The 18,847-nt window shown below is 41.7% G+C and overlaps 3 protein-coding genes across 11 annotated transcripts in view; 2 read left to right on the forward strand and 1 right to left on the reverse strand.

Annotated features, from left to right (window-relative positions):
• The window catches only part of trim44 (tripartite motif containing 44), a 56,884-nt gene that overhangs the window by 7,426 nt on the left and 30,611 nt on the right, over positions 1-18,847 (reverse strand). The gene's annotated exons all lie outside the window — the stretch shown is intronic.
• Positions 1,531-14,192, forward strand: LOC128443878 (uncharacterized). Of its 6 annotated transcripts, none has more exons than XM_053426073.1 (10): positions 2,522-2,556; positions 5,724-5,774; positions 10,360-10,500; positions 10,833-10,988; positions 11,241-11,333; positions 11,541-11,642; positions 11,820-11,912; positions 12,424-12,473; positions 12,893-13,001; positions 13,483-14,192. In XM_053426073.1, the coding sequence occupies exons 3-10, from the start codon at positions 10,402-10,404 to the stop codon at positions 13,807-13,809; spliced, it is 1,029 nt and encodes a 342-aa protein (XP_053282048.1). In that variant the 5' UTR covers positions 2,522-2,556; positions 5,724-5,774; positions 10,360-10,401; the 3' UTR covers positions 13,810-14,192. The 6 variants fall into 6 exon arrangements, with proteins under 6 accessions (XP_053282046.1, XP_053282047.1, XP_053282048.1 ...); XM_053426074.1 differs by lacking the exon at positions 2,522-2,556 and adding an exon at positions 2,676-2,945; XM_053426070.1 differs by lacking the exons at positions 2,522-2,556; positions 5,724-5,774 and adding exons at positions 9,289-9,538; positions 9,822-9,999.
• On the forward strand, positions 5,781-9,246 carry LOC128443877 (uncharacterized). 2 transcript variants are annotated; one of them, XM_053426069.1, is made up of 3 exons: positions 5,781-7,771; positions 8,263-8,413; positions 8,815-9,246. In XM_053426069.1, the coding sequence occupies exons 1-2, from the start codon at positions 6,046-6,048 to the stop codon at positions 8,325-8,327; spliced, it is 1,791 nt and encodes a 596-aa protein (XP_053282044.1). In that variant the 5' UTR covers positions 5,781-6,045; the 3' UTR covers positions 8,328-8,413; positions 8,815-9,246. The 2 variants fall into 2 exon arrangements, with proteins under 2 accessions (XP_053282044.1, XP_053282043.1); XM_053426068.1 differs by having other exon boundaries at positions 5,782-8,413.

Consider the following 18,847-nt stretch of genomic DNA (forward strand, 5'->3'; position numbering starts at 1 on the left):
CAGAGAAGTATTACCCACGATATGATATTGCATAAGTTACATCATCAAGTCACCAAACGATGTCACATGGTGTAGTAATGCATTAACATTCATTCTTCATCATATGGGATAAATTCCATCACCATGACCTCGTAAGTAGCGTTTATTTAAAGTGTGCCCACAGGATATGCATCGCCCTTCCAGTGATTTTCATTTCAGCTTTGTAATGTAACACAGATTAGAGATGTCCTCTGCTAACAACTGCATTTAAGCATCCATACTGTAATCTTGTCTTATTAAGAAACCGTTCTGCTCAGGCAGCTGCTCAGAGTTTACCGGCCTAAAAGAGAGAAAGGGACTCTGTCGTGACTCTACTGATGCTTCACCGGGTCCCTGTTATTTATAGAAGTGAATTATAAAAAAAAACACAAGTAATTACTTTCAAAGCGTCCGCCCCATGCTACATCACAGACCTTTTGACAGCAAATGACTTGCACAGATCGTGATCATCAGATGAAGCCTGTCTGTTGTTTTCAAAGTAAACTGAAGACTAAAGGTAACAGTGAACTGCGCTTCAGAATAAAGAACTTGAGGAGATTAGGTTGGAGAGTTCAGTCAAATCTTTAGTCACCTTTTCATGCTTGATTAAATTGTTTCGTGACGCCTTTTTCCTCAATTCGTCCTCTTTAACAATTCATCTCATGAGCAGATGTTTCTTTTAACCTGTGGACGTCTTTGTTTATTTTTATTCCTTTAATCTATTTGTATCTCCAGACGACTGTATAAAACACTGTGTTGTTCCTGCCACAGAGTTTCTGCTCTGCCCTGGCAGAAACTGTCATCCTCAGGGAGTGTGACAGTTGTTGAGGAGCGAGGACTTTACTTTATTAGGATTCTGTGGTGAGAGGCTGCTGTGTGGGCACAGGTGCTGACAGCTGTGCAGGTGCTGGGCTGTTCGGTGGAACACGGACTCAAAGGATCCAAATGCAATGCACGTCTGATTAACTGACGCGGTTCGACTTGATGATGTGACAGTCAGCGTCATGAAATGTGACGTAAATAGGTGACGTGGTAGGAGGCTATATGCAGGACACTATCTGAGCAACACAGCTGATATTGTATTTGTTTGCTATAGAGAACGCACTGGTTTGCCCAGTTTTATATCTATCCACCATTAGAAATAGCCTGGGGTTCACATACAGCACCAAAAAGTCCAGATGGCTGTCCAGAAATGTATCTCCTTAAGCTAAAAATGCATCCATGTCTGATGTTCTCTAATGCAGTCATACACATACACACAAACTCTTCAAACCACTCACATTTAAAACCCTGATACTAATGATACGTCTCGGGACAAAGAAAACCACCACGCCACTGCTCCTCCTCCATGAGATGGAAGAAAAATCTACACGGTGTCAAAGCGTCCCTGGGCATGTTAATGATGAATCTTTAAAAGCTCCTCATAGCCCACAACTGAGCCCACGTTGAGCCACAGTTGCAGAATTATTGCACTCACAGAAATGAATCATGGTAGAGTTTATATTTATGCATATACATCTATTAGATTTTATTTAAATTAAATATTTTTTAAATGTATGTATTGAAATTAATTATAATCTGTGTAATTCTGTCAATTCTAAAATATATTAAATGTAATTACTTTGATACATAATAAAATGGTTTAAATAATCAAAGCTGTGAAACAAACACGATTCTTTTACTTAAAATGTATGGGATTGGTGCGCATACAATTAAGGCTACCGGTAAGTGAAGCGGAACAGGAAATGACACCCTCGTTTTCCACTGGACGCCATCTTCCCAGCTCAGGTGTAATGGTGAGTAATCCGAGTCATCCTTTGTATTCTTACATCAATCTGTGTATTATTCGTGCAGTTTTTACCGTATTACATATAATATCAATTCACTAATGATCAAATCTGCGGAATTCGTGATGACTGTAAGCAGTTTTATCTTGAGGCCTACTAATTTACCTCATGTGCTGGCACTCGCTAGCTAACGTAGCTAGCAATTCACTAAACTTCGTGCTGTATGCGGAGCATGGATGTATTATTCATCCACGATGTGGAGTAGGAAAAATGATCAATGATTGGCGAATTGAAATATATTTCATTCAAAACTTTTCGGGTATCTGAATGGCAGGGACACACCGGACGTGGAAGCGAATAGCCGCGAAGCGCCGCCATTTTCCTTTCGGGGCACATATTAACCGATTATGTCGTTCACACCAGAAGCAATCCGGTCTGGTCTAGAACCCTCTAAACCAGGGGTCACTAACTGGCGGACCGCGGTCCGGGTCCGGACCCAGAAGCCGTCCCATACGGACCCGGACCTACAGCCAGCTTTTGTAGTCATTACGGTAGTGGTTTAGCGGAGCTTCCGTTTTTTCTAACAGGCGCAGCTTTTGTAGTTATTACGGTAGTGGTTTAGCGGATGAGGAAGCGCATTGACCAATTGCATGCGAGTAAAGCCATCCCATGTGATACTACTCAGCCAATCAAGTCTGTGCATTCACGGCGGTAAACATTGCGACGCTGCAGACAGATGACAGAGTTAGAGGCAAGTAAGACACAAAATACGGTAGAAAGAAAAGGAAAGATAGCGGTACAGGTAGAGAGAAACAAAGGAGTGAGTCGGAGAGAAGGAAAGAAGCAGGAGTGAGACGGAGAAAAGTAAAGAAGCAGGAGTGAGACGGAGAGAAGGAGAGACACAGGAGTGAGACGGAGAAAAGGAAAGACACAGGAGTGAGACGGAGAAATGTAAAGAAGCAGGAGTGAGACGGAGAAAAGTGAAGAAGCAGGAGTGAGACGGAGAAAAGTAAAGAAGCAGGAGTGAGACGGAGAGAAGGAGAGAAGCAGGAGTGAGAGGGAGAAAAGGAAAGAAGCAGAAGTGAGACGGAGAAAAGAAAAAAAAACAGGAGTGAGCCGGAAAGAAGGAGAGAAACAGGAGTGAGCCGGAGAAAACATAAGATACACATGTCGCTCTCCAAAAAATGAAAAGTGGACAGCGAAAATAGAGCATTCAATCCGGAATGGACAGACTCATTTCTGTTCATTCTTCCCACTGGGAGCACTAAACCAGTGTGTCTCATATGTTCAGAGACTGTGGCACTTATTAAAAGTGCCAATGTGAAACGCCATTATGAGACAAAACATAAAGGTTTTGAACAAACATACCCACCTAAATCTGAAGTGAGATCACAGAAAATAAGTGGTCTCAGAGCCCAATATGTCCAGTCCACCAGGATCCTGAGCCACTCATTCACTGCCCAACAACGTGCTCATGAGTGTTCCCTCAGAGTTGCTTGGATTTTGGGTCAACACAAAAAGCCATTTACTGATGGAGGGGTTATCAAAGAATGCATGAGTGCAGTTGCCGAAACACTTTTGACGGAAAACAACAACAACAGGTTTGTGATAAAATAAAGCAAATACCCATGTCAGCCTCATCTGCCACAAAGAGAAGTGAACTATTAACTGAGGATGTTCTAACCAAGCTAGATGAAGCCATGAAGAAGGCACCGTGTGTAGGCTTAGCCGTGGATGAGTCCATTGACGTGTGTGACAGTGCTCAGCTGTTGGTATGTCAGGTTTTTCAGCACCGACCAGAAAGCGTTCTGTGAAGACCTGTTAGGTTTCACTCCCCTTCAGACCAGTACAAGAGGTGAAGACATCTACCTGGCTGTTAAGGAAATGTTAAAAAAGAGAGGGATACATCCACAACAAGTGGTTTCAATTACCACAGATGGAGCCCCTGCAATGATAGGGAGAGAGAAAGGAGCTGTAGCAAGACTGAAAGAGGACAATCCTGAGCTCATAGGTTACCATTGTATTATTCACCAATCTGTCCTCTGCGCCTCCCTGTCAGATGAACATGCTGAGGTGATGAACACAATGATGAAAATGATCAATTTTCTCAGGGCATCCTCTTCCTACCAGCATCGCATGCTAAGGGAATTCCTTAGAGAAGTTGATGCCGATGCTGATGACCTTTTGCTGCACAATAATGTGAGATGGCTCAGTAAAGGCAGGGTGTTAGAGCGCAGAAGAAGAAGGCAACACAGTTTTCTCTCTTTTTAGAAAATGAGAAACAGATGGATAATGTGGCATTTTTGGTTGATATCACTTCGCATCTGAAGGAACTGAATTTGAGGCTACAGGGCAAGGACAATTCAATTTGTGAACTGATGACAGCTGTCCGCTCCTTTCAGAGGAAACTTGAGGTGTTCAAGGAAGACCTGCAGGGAGACTGTGCACACTTCCCAGCAGTTCAGGAACAGGTTCAGGGACAGAGAGATGTGTCTGCGTTTGTTGGCTTTATTGATAAGCTGATTGTTAACTTTAGCAACCGTTTTGACAGCTTCAGCTTTGGACAGCCGCTCACCATGTTCATTCAGAACCCATTTCTCATCACAGATGTCAGGGGGTTCTCAAAGGAAGTCACACAGCACTTTAAATGGGTGAACGCTGGGCTTCTCCAGATGCAATTGGTTGATCTCCAAGCAGATGTGGCCCTGCAAGAGCAGTTTGCAAGAACTGACCCTTCCACTTTCTGGCTCCAAATGGTCTCAGAGACAGCTTTCTCAGCTCTGAGGAAAGTAGCCCTATTAAAAGCGGAAGTCAGTCATTCTAAAACTGTTCAATTGTTATCATCTGTGAAATTGGTTGAGACTGTTAAGTCAATTTGTGAAACAGAAAAAGGGAATTTCAAGCTTTTGCTTCCTTTATTTTATTTTTCTGAAGTTAAGCACTTTATTTGCACATTTTTATTTATTATTTATTTATTATTTATTTCGAAATGCAGTCCTACTTTTATTTAGTTAATGATATACTCCTGCAATACATATATGTTCAGTTCTATGTTACATGATAATAAATATTGTCAAAAAGTTTTTGAATCGTACTGAATTCATTTGATTTGAAAGTCAGGTATTGAGTACATGCAGTTGCTGATACAACTACTAGGCTACTTAAATATATATCACACTAAATAGTTAGAAATTATGATCTTCCGGACCTTTGCTTCAAGAAATTTTCTCAAACTGGACCTCTTTAAATTTTAGTTGAATACCCCTGCTCTAAACCATATACATCGTATACGATAGACGGAGCATCGAATGCTACCGCCTACTGGCGCTGACGAGACGCGGGGCCGCCATTTTGGAGTGGTCATCCGCTCCACTCAGTGTAATCCGTTTGGCTGGAGCAATGAACTGTCAGCGCATTTAATTAATCATACCTCACTGAATACCACTGATTTTCATGTGTTTTTTTGTCATACGTGTAGCTATGATAAAGGCCACATGGTTTGGCGTGTTTTATTATTCAATACTAATTATACCAATTGTACGGTAATGTTAAATCATTACCACTCCAAGATGTTGGCCGTATTTCTCGCGTCCCAGCAGCCAATGCTCCGTCTATCTATAAGATGTCTATGCTCTAAACCCCCGCCGCTGCCGCCTCCCTCGCTCCCCCCCTTCACACAAAATTGTTTAAGATATCAAAGCTAAAATTGAGTCAAAAGGATAAATTCATTGATAACAGAAAATACAAATGGCCTAAAATTTCTGATCTTGTAGAAGGTTGGGTTTGTGGGTTTTTCAGTAGTGCTGTAGATTATACATGCACTTTGAAAACGGATGTTTTTGTAGCCATGTGGAACTTGTTTTTTGGTTGTTAATAACATGCTGTAACTGACTTATTGTTCTTTGTATTCATTCACAGGTGCTGTGTTATGTGGCCATGCAGATTGTGTGACACTATATTATCCTCAAGGTATGAGTTAATAAAACACTTCAGACTAAGACATTTCCACCATGCCCGCACATGCAAATATCCCTGTATTTATGTAGAGTGTCCTTGCACATTCACAACCTGGAAGAAACTTTTGACTCACATATATCGAGAACACAGAAAGCTAGAAACAGCAGTTGCTCAGTCAACTACATTCAAATGTCAGACGTGTGGTTGTGAAGAACTTTCAACTGAGAAAGATTACTTTAGTCATACTTATCAACATCTTAGACAGTATGAAAATGTAACTTGTATGTTTGAGGGATGTGCATTTCAGACACATGTATATGGTACTTTTAAGTCACATAAAAATCGTAAACATAATCCCCACAGTCTATCAGATTTTAAGGCAGGTGTAGTTAAGGTCACTGTTCAGTCTGCTAGTCCTGATGATAGGCCCACATCTTCTGCAAACATAGATGATAGTCAGTCCGATGCAGATACTGATATTGATTATTCAGAGGACCTTCCTGAAGTAGTAGAAAAAAAACTTGCCTCTGTTCTATTGAAATTAGAGAACATTTTTCATGTTCCATCTATAGCAGTAGATGACTTGGTTGAAGAGCTACACTACCTGCTGAGTACAGTGTCTGTGCCGATAACTAGGAGCAGGCTCTCAGATTTTTTCAAAAACAAAGACATTGAGGTTGATGGTGTTGTTGTTAATGAATTAGCTGATTTACTATGTAAATCGAATCCTTTGGTTAATGCACTGGGGAAAGGTGGTGCACTTTCTACAGCGTATAAGAGAAAAGAATACTTAAAAAAAGTGTTTAATGTTGTGGAGCCTGTAGAGTTTGTTCTAGATCAAAAAAATTGCAGGTCCTTTCAATATATCCCATTACTGCGATCGTTGCAGCAGATACTTGATTCTACTGAAGTGTTGAATAGAGTTATTGATACCCACAGAACACAGAGCAGTAACACTGACCAGCCTGAAAACCAGCAGTATCGCTCCATAAGAGATGGTGTGTACTTCAAGGAAAACCTGTTCCTCTCAAGTGATGATTTAAAACTTTGTTTAACCTTATACATTGATGACTTTGAATTGTGTAATCCTTTGGGCACGTCACGAAAGAAGCACAAGTTGTGTAGTGTATATTGGATTCTGAATAACTTGGCACCAGGCTCTCACTCAGCACTCACCTCAATTTATTTGGCAGTTTTGTGTAAGAGTGACGATGTAAAGGCATATGGATATGAAAAAATTTTGGAGCCACTTTTACATGATCTTGTTACACTAGAAGAGCATGGTGTGTTCATTCCAAAGCTTGGATCTTTTGTCAAAGGAACAGTGCATAGTGTAATTGCTGATAATTTGGGCGCCCACGGTTTGGCTGGTTTCATAGAGAGCTTTTCTGGGCAATATATTTGCCGATTTTGTACTGCTCAGAAAGTAGAAATACAGTCAAAGGATGTTCATTCAGGTGCTTTTTGTCTACGAACCAAAGAAATACATGAAGCACATCTGAAGATTGCACAGGATACTCAAAAGAATTGCTTTGGAGTGAAGAGAGCTTGCCCTTTAACTGAACATCTTCAACATTTTCACGTCGGCACAGGCTACCCCCCAGATATAGTACACGATTTGTTTGAGGGCATTGTCCCATTTGAACTAGCACTGTGTTTGAGCATTCTGATCTCGAAGAAGTTCTTCAGTTTGGATTCTCTTAACACGCGTATACTCAAATTTCCTTATAAGTGGAGTGACAAAAAAAATCGGCCTCACATCATACCACTTGCCTATTCCAGTAGGAAAACGATAGGTGGCAACTCCCATGAAAATTGGTGCCTCATACGTTTCCTTCCATTTCTCATAGGGGACCTTATACCAGAGGGTGAGCTGGCTTGGCAAGTGATACTAGACCTGAAGGAAATCGTAGAGTTGGTTGTGGCACCTGTTCACACGCACGAGACCATTGCGTACCTTGATGTCAAAGTGTCTGAGCACAGACACAGGTTGCTTGAGCTTATCCCAGGTGTGACGCTGAAACCTAAACACCATTATATCGAGCATTACCCACACTTGATCAGGTGCTTTGGGCCTCTTGTGGGTGTATGGACTATAAGGTTTGAGGCCAAACACAGTTTTTTTAAACAAGTAGCTCGACACACAAATAATTTCAGGAATATTGCACTTACTCTGGCAAGCAAACACCAGCAATTGATCAGTTATCACTTGCATTCATCCAGTCTCAGTGCATCAAATGTGGAAGTTACAAATGTCTCCATAGTCCCAGTTGATGTTTTGAATGAGGAGGTTGTATTGGCTCTCAGACTGAAGTATCCAGACATCAGTCAAGTGAATCTCACAAAGAATGTCACCACTAAAGGGATCAATTACAGAAATGGGATGTTTTTGGCATGTGGGTCAACGGCTGGAATGCCTGAATTTGCAGAGATCATACAAATATGTATAGTGAGAGATGAGTTGAGCTTCATAGTTCGTTTATACTTTGCTTGGTATCAGCACCATTTTGGGGCGTTCCAGTTGACATTGTCACCAGGAAGAGAGGTTGCCCTTGTTCAGCTTGAGGAGCTTACGGATTACTGTCCACTTGTGGCCTACACAGTCGGATCCAGACGTATGGTGACCCTGAAGAGACACATCGTCATTACAGGTTTGATTTAGTTAATTTACAGTGCCGTGTAAAAATCTTCAGTAACAAATTTGGTTTTAGTCCACCACATAAACTTTGTGGGTACTTCTCTGTACTCATGTCTGCTCTCTACTGACCTTCTCACTCTCCTAGTCTCCACTCTCTACTGACCTTCTCACTCTCCTAGTCTCCACTCTACTGACCTTCTCACTCTCCTAGTCTCCACTCTCTACTGACCTTCTCACTCTCCTATTCTCTCCTAGTCTCCTCTTTACTAACTTCCTTTGTTACCCTCCTCGCTGTCCTAGCCTCATCACATCTAGGCAATGACTGTGTCCTGACCATGTATTCTGCCTGAGTGATTGAATATTTGAATAACAAGACTAATACCTGTCTACTCTGTATTTCTGTATCCACCTTAGATTAGCAAAGCAGGATGGCAGCACGAGTAACCTTCAGAGTCCTCTTTGGAGGTGAAGAGGATGCAAGAAAACTCTCCATTGAATCCGGAATACCAAGAACTGTGGAGGACTTGGCTCTTAAAATCAAGACTTTCTTTGAAGTGACTGAGAAGTTCAGACTTCAGTACAAAGACAAAGACATGGATAATCAGTTCATGAATCTCTTGTCAACATCAGAACTTGAAGATAAAGGGACTTTGAAAGTGGTGTACATGCTTTGTGAGACAACCAGGTCCGCTCCACTCACGGAAGATGCCTGCTGCACAATCCCAGGTACTCCTTCCAAAGCCAGCTCTTCATCACAAGAACCAAATGATTCAGACTCCCACTCCAGCAATGATACCATCATCTTGTCATCGCCTGAGACCCGGTCCTGCCCCTGGCCTAGACCCTTTGTCGCCTTCTCATCCTGTGCTGAGATTATGCTCCAGAAAGGAAATGATGAGTTCAAGGCACAGGGAACTGTTCTGTGTCCTACGCCGAAAGTACGCTCAGATATCCTTGAAGGCCTAGCTGAGGAAATAATAAAGCACACAGCTTACCCAAGGGATGAGCAATTAGAGGAAGTGGCAAAGGCTCTGATACAGTCACATCCATGTTTACTGGAAAAAGCAACACGAACTGGATACTGTGGCTGGAAGCATTACCTGAAGATAAAAATGATGAACTTCCGCACCAAGCTGAGGTTTGTGTTTTATTTAATGGGTTCTTTTTTTGTTGCTGTCCTAAGTACCAAGGCTTATGCTTTATATTTGTGCCAGCAGAGGGTGGAGCAAGATAGTAAATGCCAGTCCGACAGATTAGAAGTCTTGCATTTAAGGTCTTGTGCCACTTTGCACCAGCATAAATGTATGAAAGACATGGCGCTAAGGACAAAACTAAAATAGAGCCCATTGTGTTTAAATTGTGAAGCAATTTTTGATCGTCAGTGAAAGGTGCTGAAAAAATATCATTGTTCTTCTCCTCAGCCGAGCTGGACACCCCGAGGTTGCCATCAACTCTCTGAAAAACAAGCGAAGTGGCCAGCAGTCTCCAGCAGCCAACATCAAGAAGCCCAGGAAGGGAGATGTAAATTTCTGTCCGAACATCCCTAGTGGTGAAACAATACACAGTTTGGAGATGGAAAGGGTGGCTCTACTGATGGAGGTATAATGTGCAATACATATCTTACCTATCCATGATTACACCATGTTCACGGCATGGCCAGTATAAGAGCTTTTAACCCGTCATGTTTTTTGCACTATACTTCCTGTCCAGCTCAGCTCAAGCAGCCCAACAGTTCATTTTGCACAGCACTGGACACTTAAGCTGTTTTGTGGTTACTTTGCACAGTTCATTTTTCTTTATCTATTACGCTCAGTTTGGAAAATATTCTTACTCCCTATTCATATTGTTAATACTTCTGTTTCCAATTGTATTGTGTACCATTGCTGAGAGTTTCTCATCATATCTCGTTATACAAGTATCTTTACTGTATAATGACAATGACGTTTCATTCCATTTCAGGTAAAAAAGAAGAAAAGGGATGAGGCCCTCATCAAGGAAAAGATGCAGCGTACATTCTCCCTCAGGAGACAGGAGGTTCTCCAGGAGCCAAAGATTCCAGAGTTTTTCAATAAATGGCCAGCACTCTTTGACGTCATTGAGGCAAGTGTGAATCTGAAGTTTAGTAACTTGTGTATTCAATGTCACACATTGTCACACATGTGGTAATTGGTAATTGGAAAAAAGCTTAGCGTCGAGCCCAACCCAAACCTAAGTGCTTTACAATGGCTTTCTCTCATTCACCCAGTTAACAATTCAATGGCGGTAGCAGGCTGCTGTGCAGTGCTCTAGCTTTGCTCCAGGACCCTTTGACATGTGGACAGTCAGAGCCGGGATTTGAACCTCTGACCTTCGGTCTATGATTGACCCCTTTACCAACTGAGCAACAGCTGCCCCTGTTTAAGTCTGTGTCCTGTCTCTGTTGTCTTTTACAGATCAACTTGGAGTTTATGCGGCTGACAACTGTACCACTGACCTTAACATTTTTGAGGGAACTGGACCGCCTGACCGGCGACCTGATCAGGGTTTTCAACACTAAAGGGGGAGCTGCAGGGGAAAAAATCGGAGCCATGATGGCAAAGATGGAGAATGTAAGTATTTTTTTGGTCTAACCCAGGGGTGTCAACCTCATACGCCATGGGCCAAAATTAAAAAATGTGTACAAGTCAAGGGCCGGACTGGTTGTTTATTGAGAACTTATTGAAATTACATTTTGCTTTAATGGAGTGTAGTGAAACCAGTTGAGTTCAGGATGGTCAAGGAGGGAAATGTTAGTGGCTTGACATGCGTGTTAGTGTGTATCTGACACTGACCAGCATGGAATCATGCAATGTTTGTTTCAGAATCAAGACATCAACGTGAGGCGTGATTGCGTTTTGAGATGTCTCAGCATCTACCTCTGTGAAGACCTGGACACATTGGTCAAAGAATACGTGGTAAGTATGTCATCTTTCTGTCCTTTGTGCCAGATGTAATTAATTTCCCTCTAGGTGCGCCTGATAACATGTGGTGTTCATGAGAATGGGATGGGCATTAGGTCACATTGACCTTGACCACCAGTAGTTCGTCATTGGGTCCAATGGGTTGTTTGTTTTGAGTAAGAAATTCCCTCAAGGCAATGGTGGTAGTGCTGTCACTTGTAGGAAGTAAATCCAAATGGTCCGGAGGGGCCTGAGGTGAAGAGACGGGTCCTGGCACCTAAGCGTCTCCCATCTGCCAGCAACAATTCTGCCCCAAACACGAAGGTGAGTACACAGAAACTTGATAGTTCTCATAAAGCAGCAGTTATGTAATTGACACCCGTTTTGGAAATGTTATTTAGTAAGAAATGCCTTTCAGATTATGTTAGTTCGGTTTTAATTCTTGATTCTGATCATCTTAACTCTCGTGTGTGTGTGTGTGTGTGTGTGTGGGGTCAACAGGATGCATGTTGTGGACTCTCAGCTTATGAGCTCCAACGCCTGAAGAACATCGGGGAGAGGGAAGCCTTCTTTTCGTCCTTGATGTTATTGCAAGTAAGTGGACATGTTGACTGGAACTCTAACCAACACAAGATTGATCGACTTGTCTCTCTCCCCCCCCCCCCCCCCCCTCTCTTTATCCTACCACACTTTGTCTGTCTCCCCCTACTCTCTCTTTTCTGTCTCCCTCCCCCTTTCTGTGTCTGACTATCTCCCTATGTCTCCTTCTTCTCTCTGTCTCTCCGTCCTTCCTTTTCTCTCTTCCCCTAGGTCTTCTCCCTCTCGGTCTGTCTCTCTCTCTCTCTCTGTCTCCCACACACTTCACACATATAGCTTTATTGTGTGTTACCTCCTATCACAGTGTAACTTCACACATACATAAAGCATGGGATTTTAAAAAGGTGTAAAAGTAGGGCGAAATTGTTACTTCTCAATTTTTTCAACAATGAGGTTTACAAAGATAATGCAATTCCTGTCTTCATCCTTTACCATACCTTGTATTGTATTTAGGGCTGATATCTGTGGAGAGAAATAATGGGATAATTATTGTTTTTTCTGTCAAAAGGCAGCTGAGGATCTGAGGCAGACTATAAAGCCAAAGCCGGATGTGAAGAGGTAAGTCATAAAACAGTGTAGTAGTAAGGATACTTTGTTTTGTTTTGGCTGTTGGGGCTGATTCTATTTAGTAGAATGGGGCATTTGCAAGGGTTGATGGGTTAGGGAAGAGAAGGTCAGGATAGGAAGAGATTAGTTCCTTCTATTTGCTAACAGGAAACAGAAAGAGGTTAGGAGAGAGGGAGGACGGCATGAGAGAGGGTTGGATAGGAGGGAGGAGTAAACCTTACCCTATGAGAGGAGATTAGGAGAGATGGTGGAGGGTAGGAGTGAGGGAGCAGTAGGTTTGCCTCTTTCCTACTGTCCTTTCACCCTACTTTGGCTCTTTTGGGTATTGTTACTTTGAATATTTTCATAAACCTCACAGATTTTTTATATTTTTAAGGGATGTTTTGTTGACTCCATTTTTATTGTGGCAGGTCAAATGCTTCGTTGGATAAAGTGCAGTCTCTTCTGTCTTCCCGGAAATCCTTGCGTCTTAAGGAAGCACAAAACCTTAGCCTCAGAGTAGGACGAACCTATGAACATGTAAGTTGGTCTCTTATGTTTCATGTGCACCATTAAATATTCACTAAATTAAAGGATTACCGTAAGAGTATTAATTTTAAGCAATGAGACACGACATGCCATTCTTTACGGCACAGTTACCACAAACACGGTAAGGAATGGCATCTAGATTCTTTGACACAACCCTCATTGTGATCAACAATGCTCAAACACCACTTTTTTTTTAATCATATTTAAATAGTTGATGATCATTGAATGTACAACTCCATTTATACATAACTTGACTTTTTGTTTTGTTTTCCAGGCTTTTAGGGAGTCAAAGATCTTGAGGTCATTGTAACCTTGAACTCCATCGCATTCTCATGAACGCTATATCTACAGTGCCTTCAGAGAATTTTTTCAAATTAACACGCACTTGGCCTCAATGATGAGCTGCTTAGAATTTGGTGGTCAAAGGTGAGGGTGACACAGCTCATTGTTCTCTGTTCTCTCCATCTTTCAGGACATCGAATGCAGTGAGGCCGAGGCAGATGTCGCAGGGACAACCATGGCAATCTACACCGTTCAAGCTGAGGGTGATGATCATGATGGTCCTGGTGGACTCTTTGCAGATGTCGGTATGGTCCTGGAAGGGGTCCAAGTTCTCAACAACCTCCAAAGTATCAACCATGCATGCATAATGCTTTATGGGTTGGTCTATGCTCTTAATTTGAGCTATCCAAAAAACTTGAAGTATACATTCGAAGCTTACCAGAAGATCCTGATGGACCTGGAATCGTCCAAGCCTTCAGCCAAAGTACGAGCACTGAAACTCAAATTGTTCAGGTGACTCTTTTTTTGGGGTGGGGTGGTGATGGGAGGAGGAAGTACAGGAAGAGACCTATGTTCTACTACTATATGTTTAATGTTGTTGAGCCTGAAGAGTTTGTTCTGTCCTTTCATATCCCATTACAGCGATCGTTCCAGCAGATACAGATGTAAGGAATGTTGTTGAGCCTGTAGTTTGTTTGTTTGTTCTAGATCTAGAAAAAAGAGCAGGTCCTTTACTGCCATTGTTGGAGCAGATACTAACTTGCCTCTGTTCTATTGCAATTACAAAACATGTTTCATGTTCCATCTATAGCAGTAGATTACTTGGTTGAAGAGCTACACTACCTGCTGAGTACAGTGTCTGTGTGAAGAGAAGCGTTAATAAATTAGTTGAATCAACAAGGTGGTCTGATTGTATGCATCATTGAGATATTGTTGAATTTCAAACAAATACACAATCATCTTGAATAGGTAACCTAATAGAAAAAATCCATTGAATATGAATCATAAAAATAATGCATTATGATTAAATTTAAGCTTAATTGTTATGTATTTCAAAAACATACACATTAATCATCTTGAATAGGTAACCTAATAGAAAAATATTAATGGATATTAATCATAAAAATACATAAATCTAATGCATTTTGATTGAATTTAAGCTTAATTGTTATGTATCTTAAACACATACACTTTATTCATCTTGAATAGGTAACCTAATTACTATGTAATTCAAACAAATATACTTAATGTATTCTAAATGTATAACCTGAATAATATGCATTTAAATTCAATAAATTATATTAATACTGAATACATAAACCTGAGGAATATGCATTTCAAATGAATAGGCTTTATTACACTGATGCATATGGATCATGTAAAGTTTATGTGGTAGGTTTATGTTCAAAATATAAAAAATAATCAAATGGAACTTTGTTATTAATTAAATTACATAAATCTTAAAAGTTAGGGTTAAATATTTCTGTGAGTGTGGCTTTGTTTACACAGATAGTGATTTATTGGGTTGTGGAGCTTTTTCTCTCAAGGACATTTAACCGTCTGTGCTCGTGATATCCAAACTGACCACCGCACACACTGAAAGTAAATAGTTACAGATTAATATCTGAATGACAGCGTGATCAAGGCAAATTAGATTTTTTGCAATTATATTTAGTTTTTGGGATGAAACTCTGTAGATATTAACAGAGGTAGGATTTGTACTAAATGTATTATTGACTGGAATTAGTGGAGGAGAGTGAAACAAACTGCCTGAGTTAAGAGACAGCTTTCCATCATCCTCCAGGATACAAACTCTGAGCCGACTGAAGAATGACTACAAACAGTGACCGTTTGCTTCAGACTCACTGGTCTATTCATACTGTACACTGGCGCTGTCTTCCCAGTGGAAAACAATGCCGCACCCTGTGGTGTTTTCCGTGCTGCTCCAAAGACTTATCAGTTCATGGAGGAAGCGGAGAGACAAGGCACAACAACAGGCGATGCATCATGGTACGGGGGGCATGGAGCTGGGGGCTTTAATATGACCCTTTGTGAGCAGCGTGGCTTATTCATCAGAGCAAATAGGGAGCGGCTACGATAAATCCATCTTATCCTCCACCAGATGTATCGCCTCAAGTATCCCCCATTCAAACTCATGTTCATGCATGTCATTATTTTTTGAATGTACATGGGGAAGTGCGGGTGCTTACCCCTGCAGTCAACTCAGTGCGTGTTGCAAGTATTATGCTGGAAATGCCTCTTCCTGCATGCAGACTGTGCACAGTGAGGCGGAAAGGTCGGTGATGCGGAAACAAATAGTGTGCCGATGCTCCTCCAATCAGAATAATCACACAGGTTTGTTCGTGCTGCGGCAGCAGTGAGGAGTTGGATGAACTAATTTCCCCGACGCAGGTACCCGCTGTTAATCATACAGAGGAATTAATGCGCAGCAATTCAGATAAGAGCATTAGACCAGTATAAAGACTCAATCTTACATTGGCTCATTTAGTGATTCTACAATGTCTGCGGCCGTGAGGGCAATTGAGGATTTAATTGAGGAGAACTGCAGCAATCCCATTTGATGCATGCTGTCCACAAAAGTATAACAGCTCATTAATGTGAGTGTGAAATTCAAACTGACCTGAACATGAAGATATAAGCTTCCCTGTTGTCACATGATTCATGTATATGACTGTATGTGGACCACCATCATGCTTGCTTTGCCCTGCAGGCACAGGACACACTGTGTTTTCCAATTTTCCACAGCTACTCCTCTTGGTCACAAATTAAAAGGCAAGGAATGACGCTAAGAAGATTCCGTATAGAAAAGCAAGGAGGAGATAATGAGATTGCCTTAATGGTTCCCCACTGTATAACAAAGAGAGGTGAGGGGGTATAGACGTGTTGGATGTAGTAACAAGAGGTTTGATCTTCAGGAGTCTTCTTGTCTGCTGCTATTTATTTGACACACTCACAAATAGAATAAAACTCAGATCCATAAAGGAACCCGGGGGATGTTTATGAAAGAGGATAAACGGCTCCCTGTAAATGCTGCTGTGTTCAACGGTGTCTCACTGTGGAAGAAACCTATAACCCCGGAGTGGTGCTGCTCAAAATCTAACAACCTGAGATCAGTTTACAGAGCACAGCAGAGGTAACAGGCCATCTGTTAATAGCTCTGAATATAATGTGTAAGAGTCAGCGGGGTTCCACAAATATGCTAAAAGCCATACCGATGTTTCAATAACTGAAATCGACCTCAACAATAAAGGGAACTATTAACAGAGAAAGACAACATCTCTGCTCCTGGCTATGATAATAGAATTAGTTTACGGCTCAGCTAAAAACTGAGTGATAAAGCTGTGATTCAGGAAGGAGAGCGGGCCGAACCAGAAGTTCGCTGGTTTGATGCCCGGACATCAAACAAGCGGCTTTTTAGCAGGCAACTACAGTCTACAATGCCAAAGTGTCCTTTCAACACTTCAATGGTTTATCATGATAGCATTGATAGTAATGAGTGTTACTTTTATTTAGGAATTTTATCATGTCATGTCAAATTCGTTTAAAAAAGTTTGTTTTTTAAACCATGTTTACAAAATAACTCTACTGATTGAATCTTCTACTGAGGGATTAACTTTACAGACAGTACTCCTCTCCTCTGTAGAGATGTTATCTGATCGAAGCCCATAACTAGCTCTGTCAGAGTAGTTATCTAAGGCCACTAATAATAGGCAGAGTGAACTCGTATATCTCCAGCCAGGTTGAGTTTGCTGCATTGCACAGGTGCCAGGTCTGAGGATATCTGATTTGGAAAGACTTTTTTCTTTTAAAGAGGCCAACTCTGTCTTTGGTTTAAATTGAAATTTCTGTCGTAAATAAAACTCCTTTGAAGTTTTAATCTAAAGGTCAGAGTGAGGAAGGACACATTGGAGAGATAAAGCTTTATCTGTCCTTCACAAAGCACAAAGCATCAGCAAACAGGTAAAGAATAGTGAGCAGCCACGCCGACCCTCAGTCTCCCTTTTATTTAAGATTCTTCTTAAATTCTACTTTTCTTATCCCTTTTCCTGCATCTTCTTTCTTCAACCTGCTCTTTGCTTACTGTTTCTTTCCCCCTCTCCCTTCGCTCGCCCACGTCTCCTGTCTGTCCTTCTCTGCCCTTTTGTCGTCTCCACAGACACCATCGATTCAGGGTTGCTGAAGGGAGTCCTTCCTCGCTGCACAGTCTGTCATGTGACCAGTGAGCTGGCTCTGCCCCATGGCCAGACAGCCATTATGAAGACTGACTGGTCGCAGCAGAACCCACATACTTGGCAGGCTGGCAGAGCTGCCCCCTGTTGCCTCTTTCAAACAACTCCCTTCTCTAACAGCAGAACGCCGGCGCCATGTTGAATAAGTGCACCGCCCAGGTGCCCCGACGGGCTGTCTCAGGATCTGAATGGCTCTGGAGACATTTTAAAATTAAAAGCCTTTTTACAGCACACTTGGCACAGTGATATTGACTCCCCCTCTGTCTGTACTCTCCTCATCAGAGATGGAGGGATGTCAGATCCACATATGGCCGTTGGGAGAAGGTGGAACAGAGGAAAAAGAGAGAGGAAAGAGTGTATTGCTGAGACAGAGTTGGAGAACAGACCGGCCATTAGGCAAAGCCTTCTGTCACATGAAAACTCCCCCTCCTTTGAATCCAAGCCCCGTCATCCAAGCCTTCAGTGTGAAGGACGCCCGGACAGGCAGCACAGAGAACCATGGCTCCAGACTGTCACAACTCTCATCTCGGCTGATAAAAATCTCATATGCCTCATCTATCGCTCGCTGCTTCTTCTTCTTCTTCTTCTTCTTCCTATGCAAAAAGTTCAACTCACTGTGGGAAGAAAGACTTTCCTCAGGGTGCAATAAAGATCTTCCTGTTGCAGCAAAATAGATGAACATTTATGATTTCTATACCAAGGGGAAAGTACAAATGCAAATTGTGCACTTAAATGCAAAGTATAAGACTCCGCAGACAGCGCTGGACAAACTGAAACTACTTTAGGCTGTATTAGTCTGAAGTGAAATTTGTTATGTTCTTGCAGAGGCAGCATGGTAAGAAGTAACATTGCAACACAGTGAAACACAGTCATGGGGCTTGACAGCTCTCCGGTGCTTATGACTTCTAAAGTTTTATGTGTACTAATGCATCCTGTAAAGCAGCAGACATAAAAGCCTGCCAAGCCTCTATCAGACATTTCATCATGAGGAAAGTAGAAGCCATTTCATTGTTGGGTTTTTTTTTTGCCCGAAAAATCGAGAGGCATGTCTATCCTTTGGAAATGGATTTTATCTGTAACCACAAGTGAATACATTATGTCTAATTAAAACATGCAAATGTGTCTCTGTATGTGAACAAAATTCACAAAGATCATAAAAAGATAGAGATATTTAACAGTTTAGCTGGGAAATCTCTGGTTCAAAGGCAGGACTCAGACACAAACTGAGAAAAAGCAATTAATTTTCCATCCCATCCCTCCCTTCACACACCGACGCTGGATTAAGGTGATTTTGCAAAGTGCATG

The sequence above is a fragment of the Pleuronectes platessa genome, chromosome 7 (assembly GCF_947347685.1).
Source record: "Pleuronectes platessa chromosome 7, fPlePla1.1, whole genome shotgun sequence".
Taxonomy (NCBI): Eukaryota; Metazoa; Chordata; class Actinopteri; order Pleuronectiformes; family Pleuronectidae; genus Pleuronectes; species Pleuronectes platessa.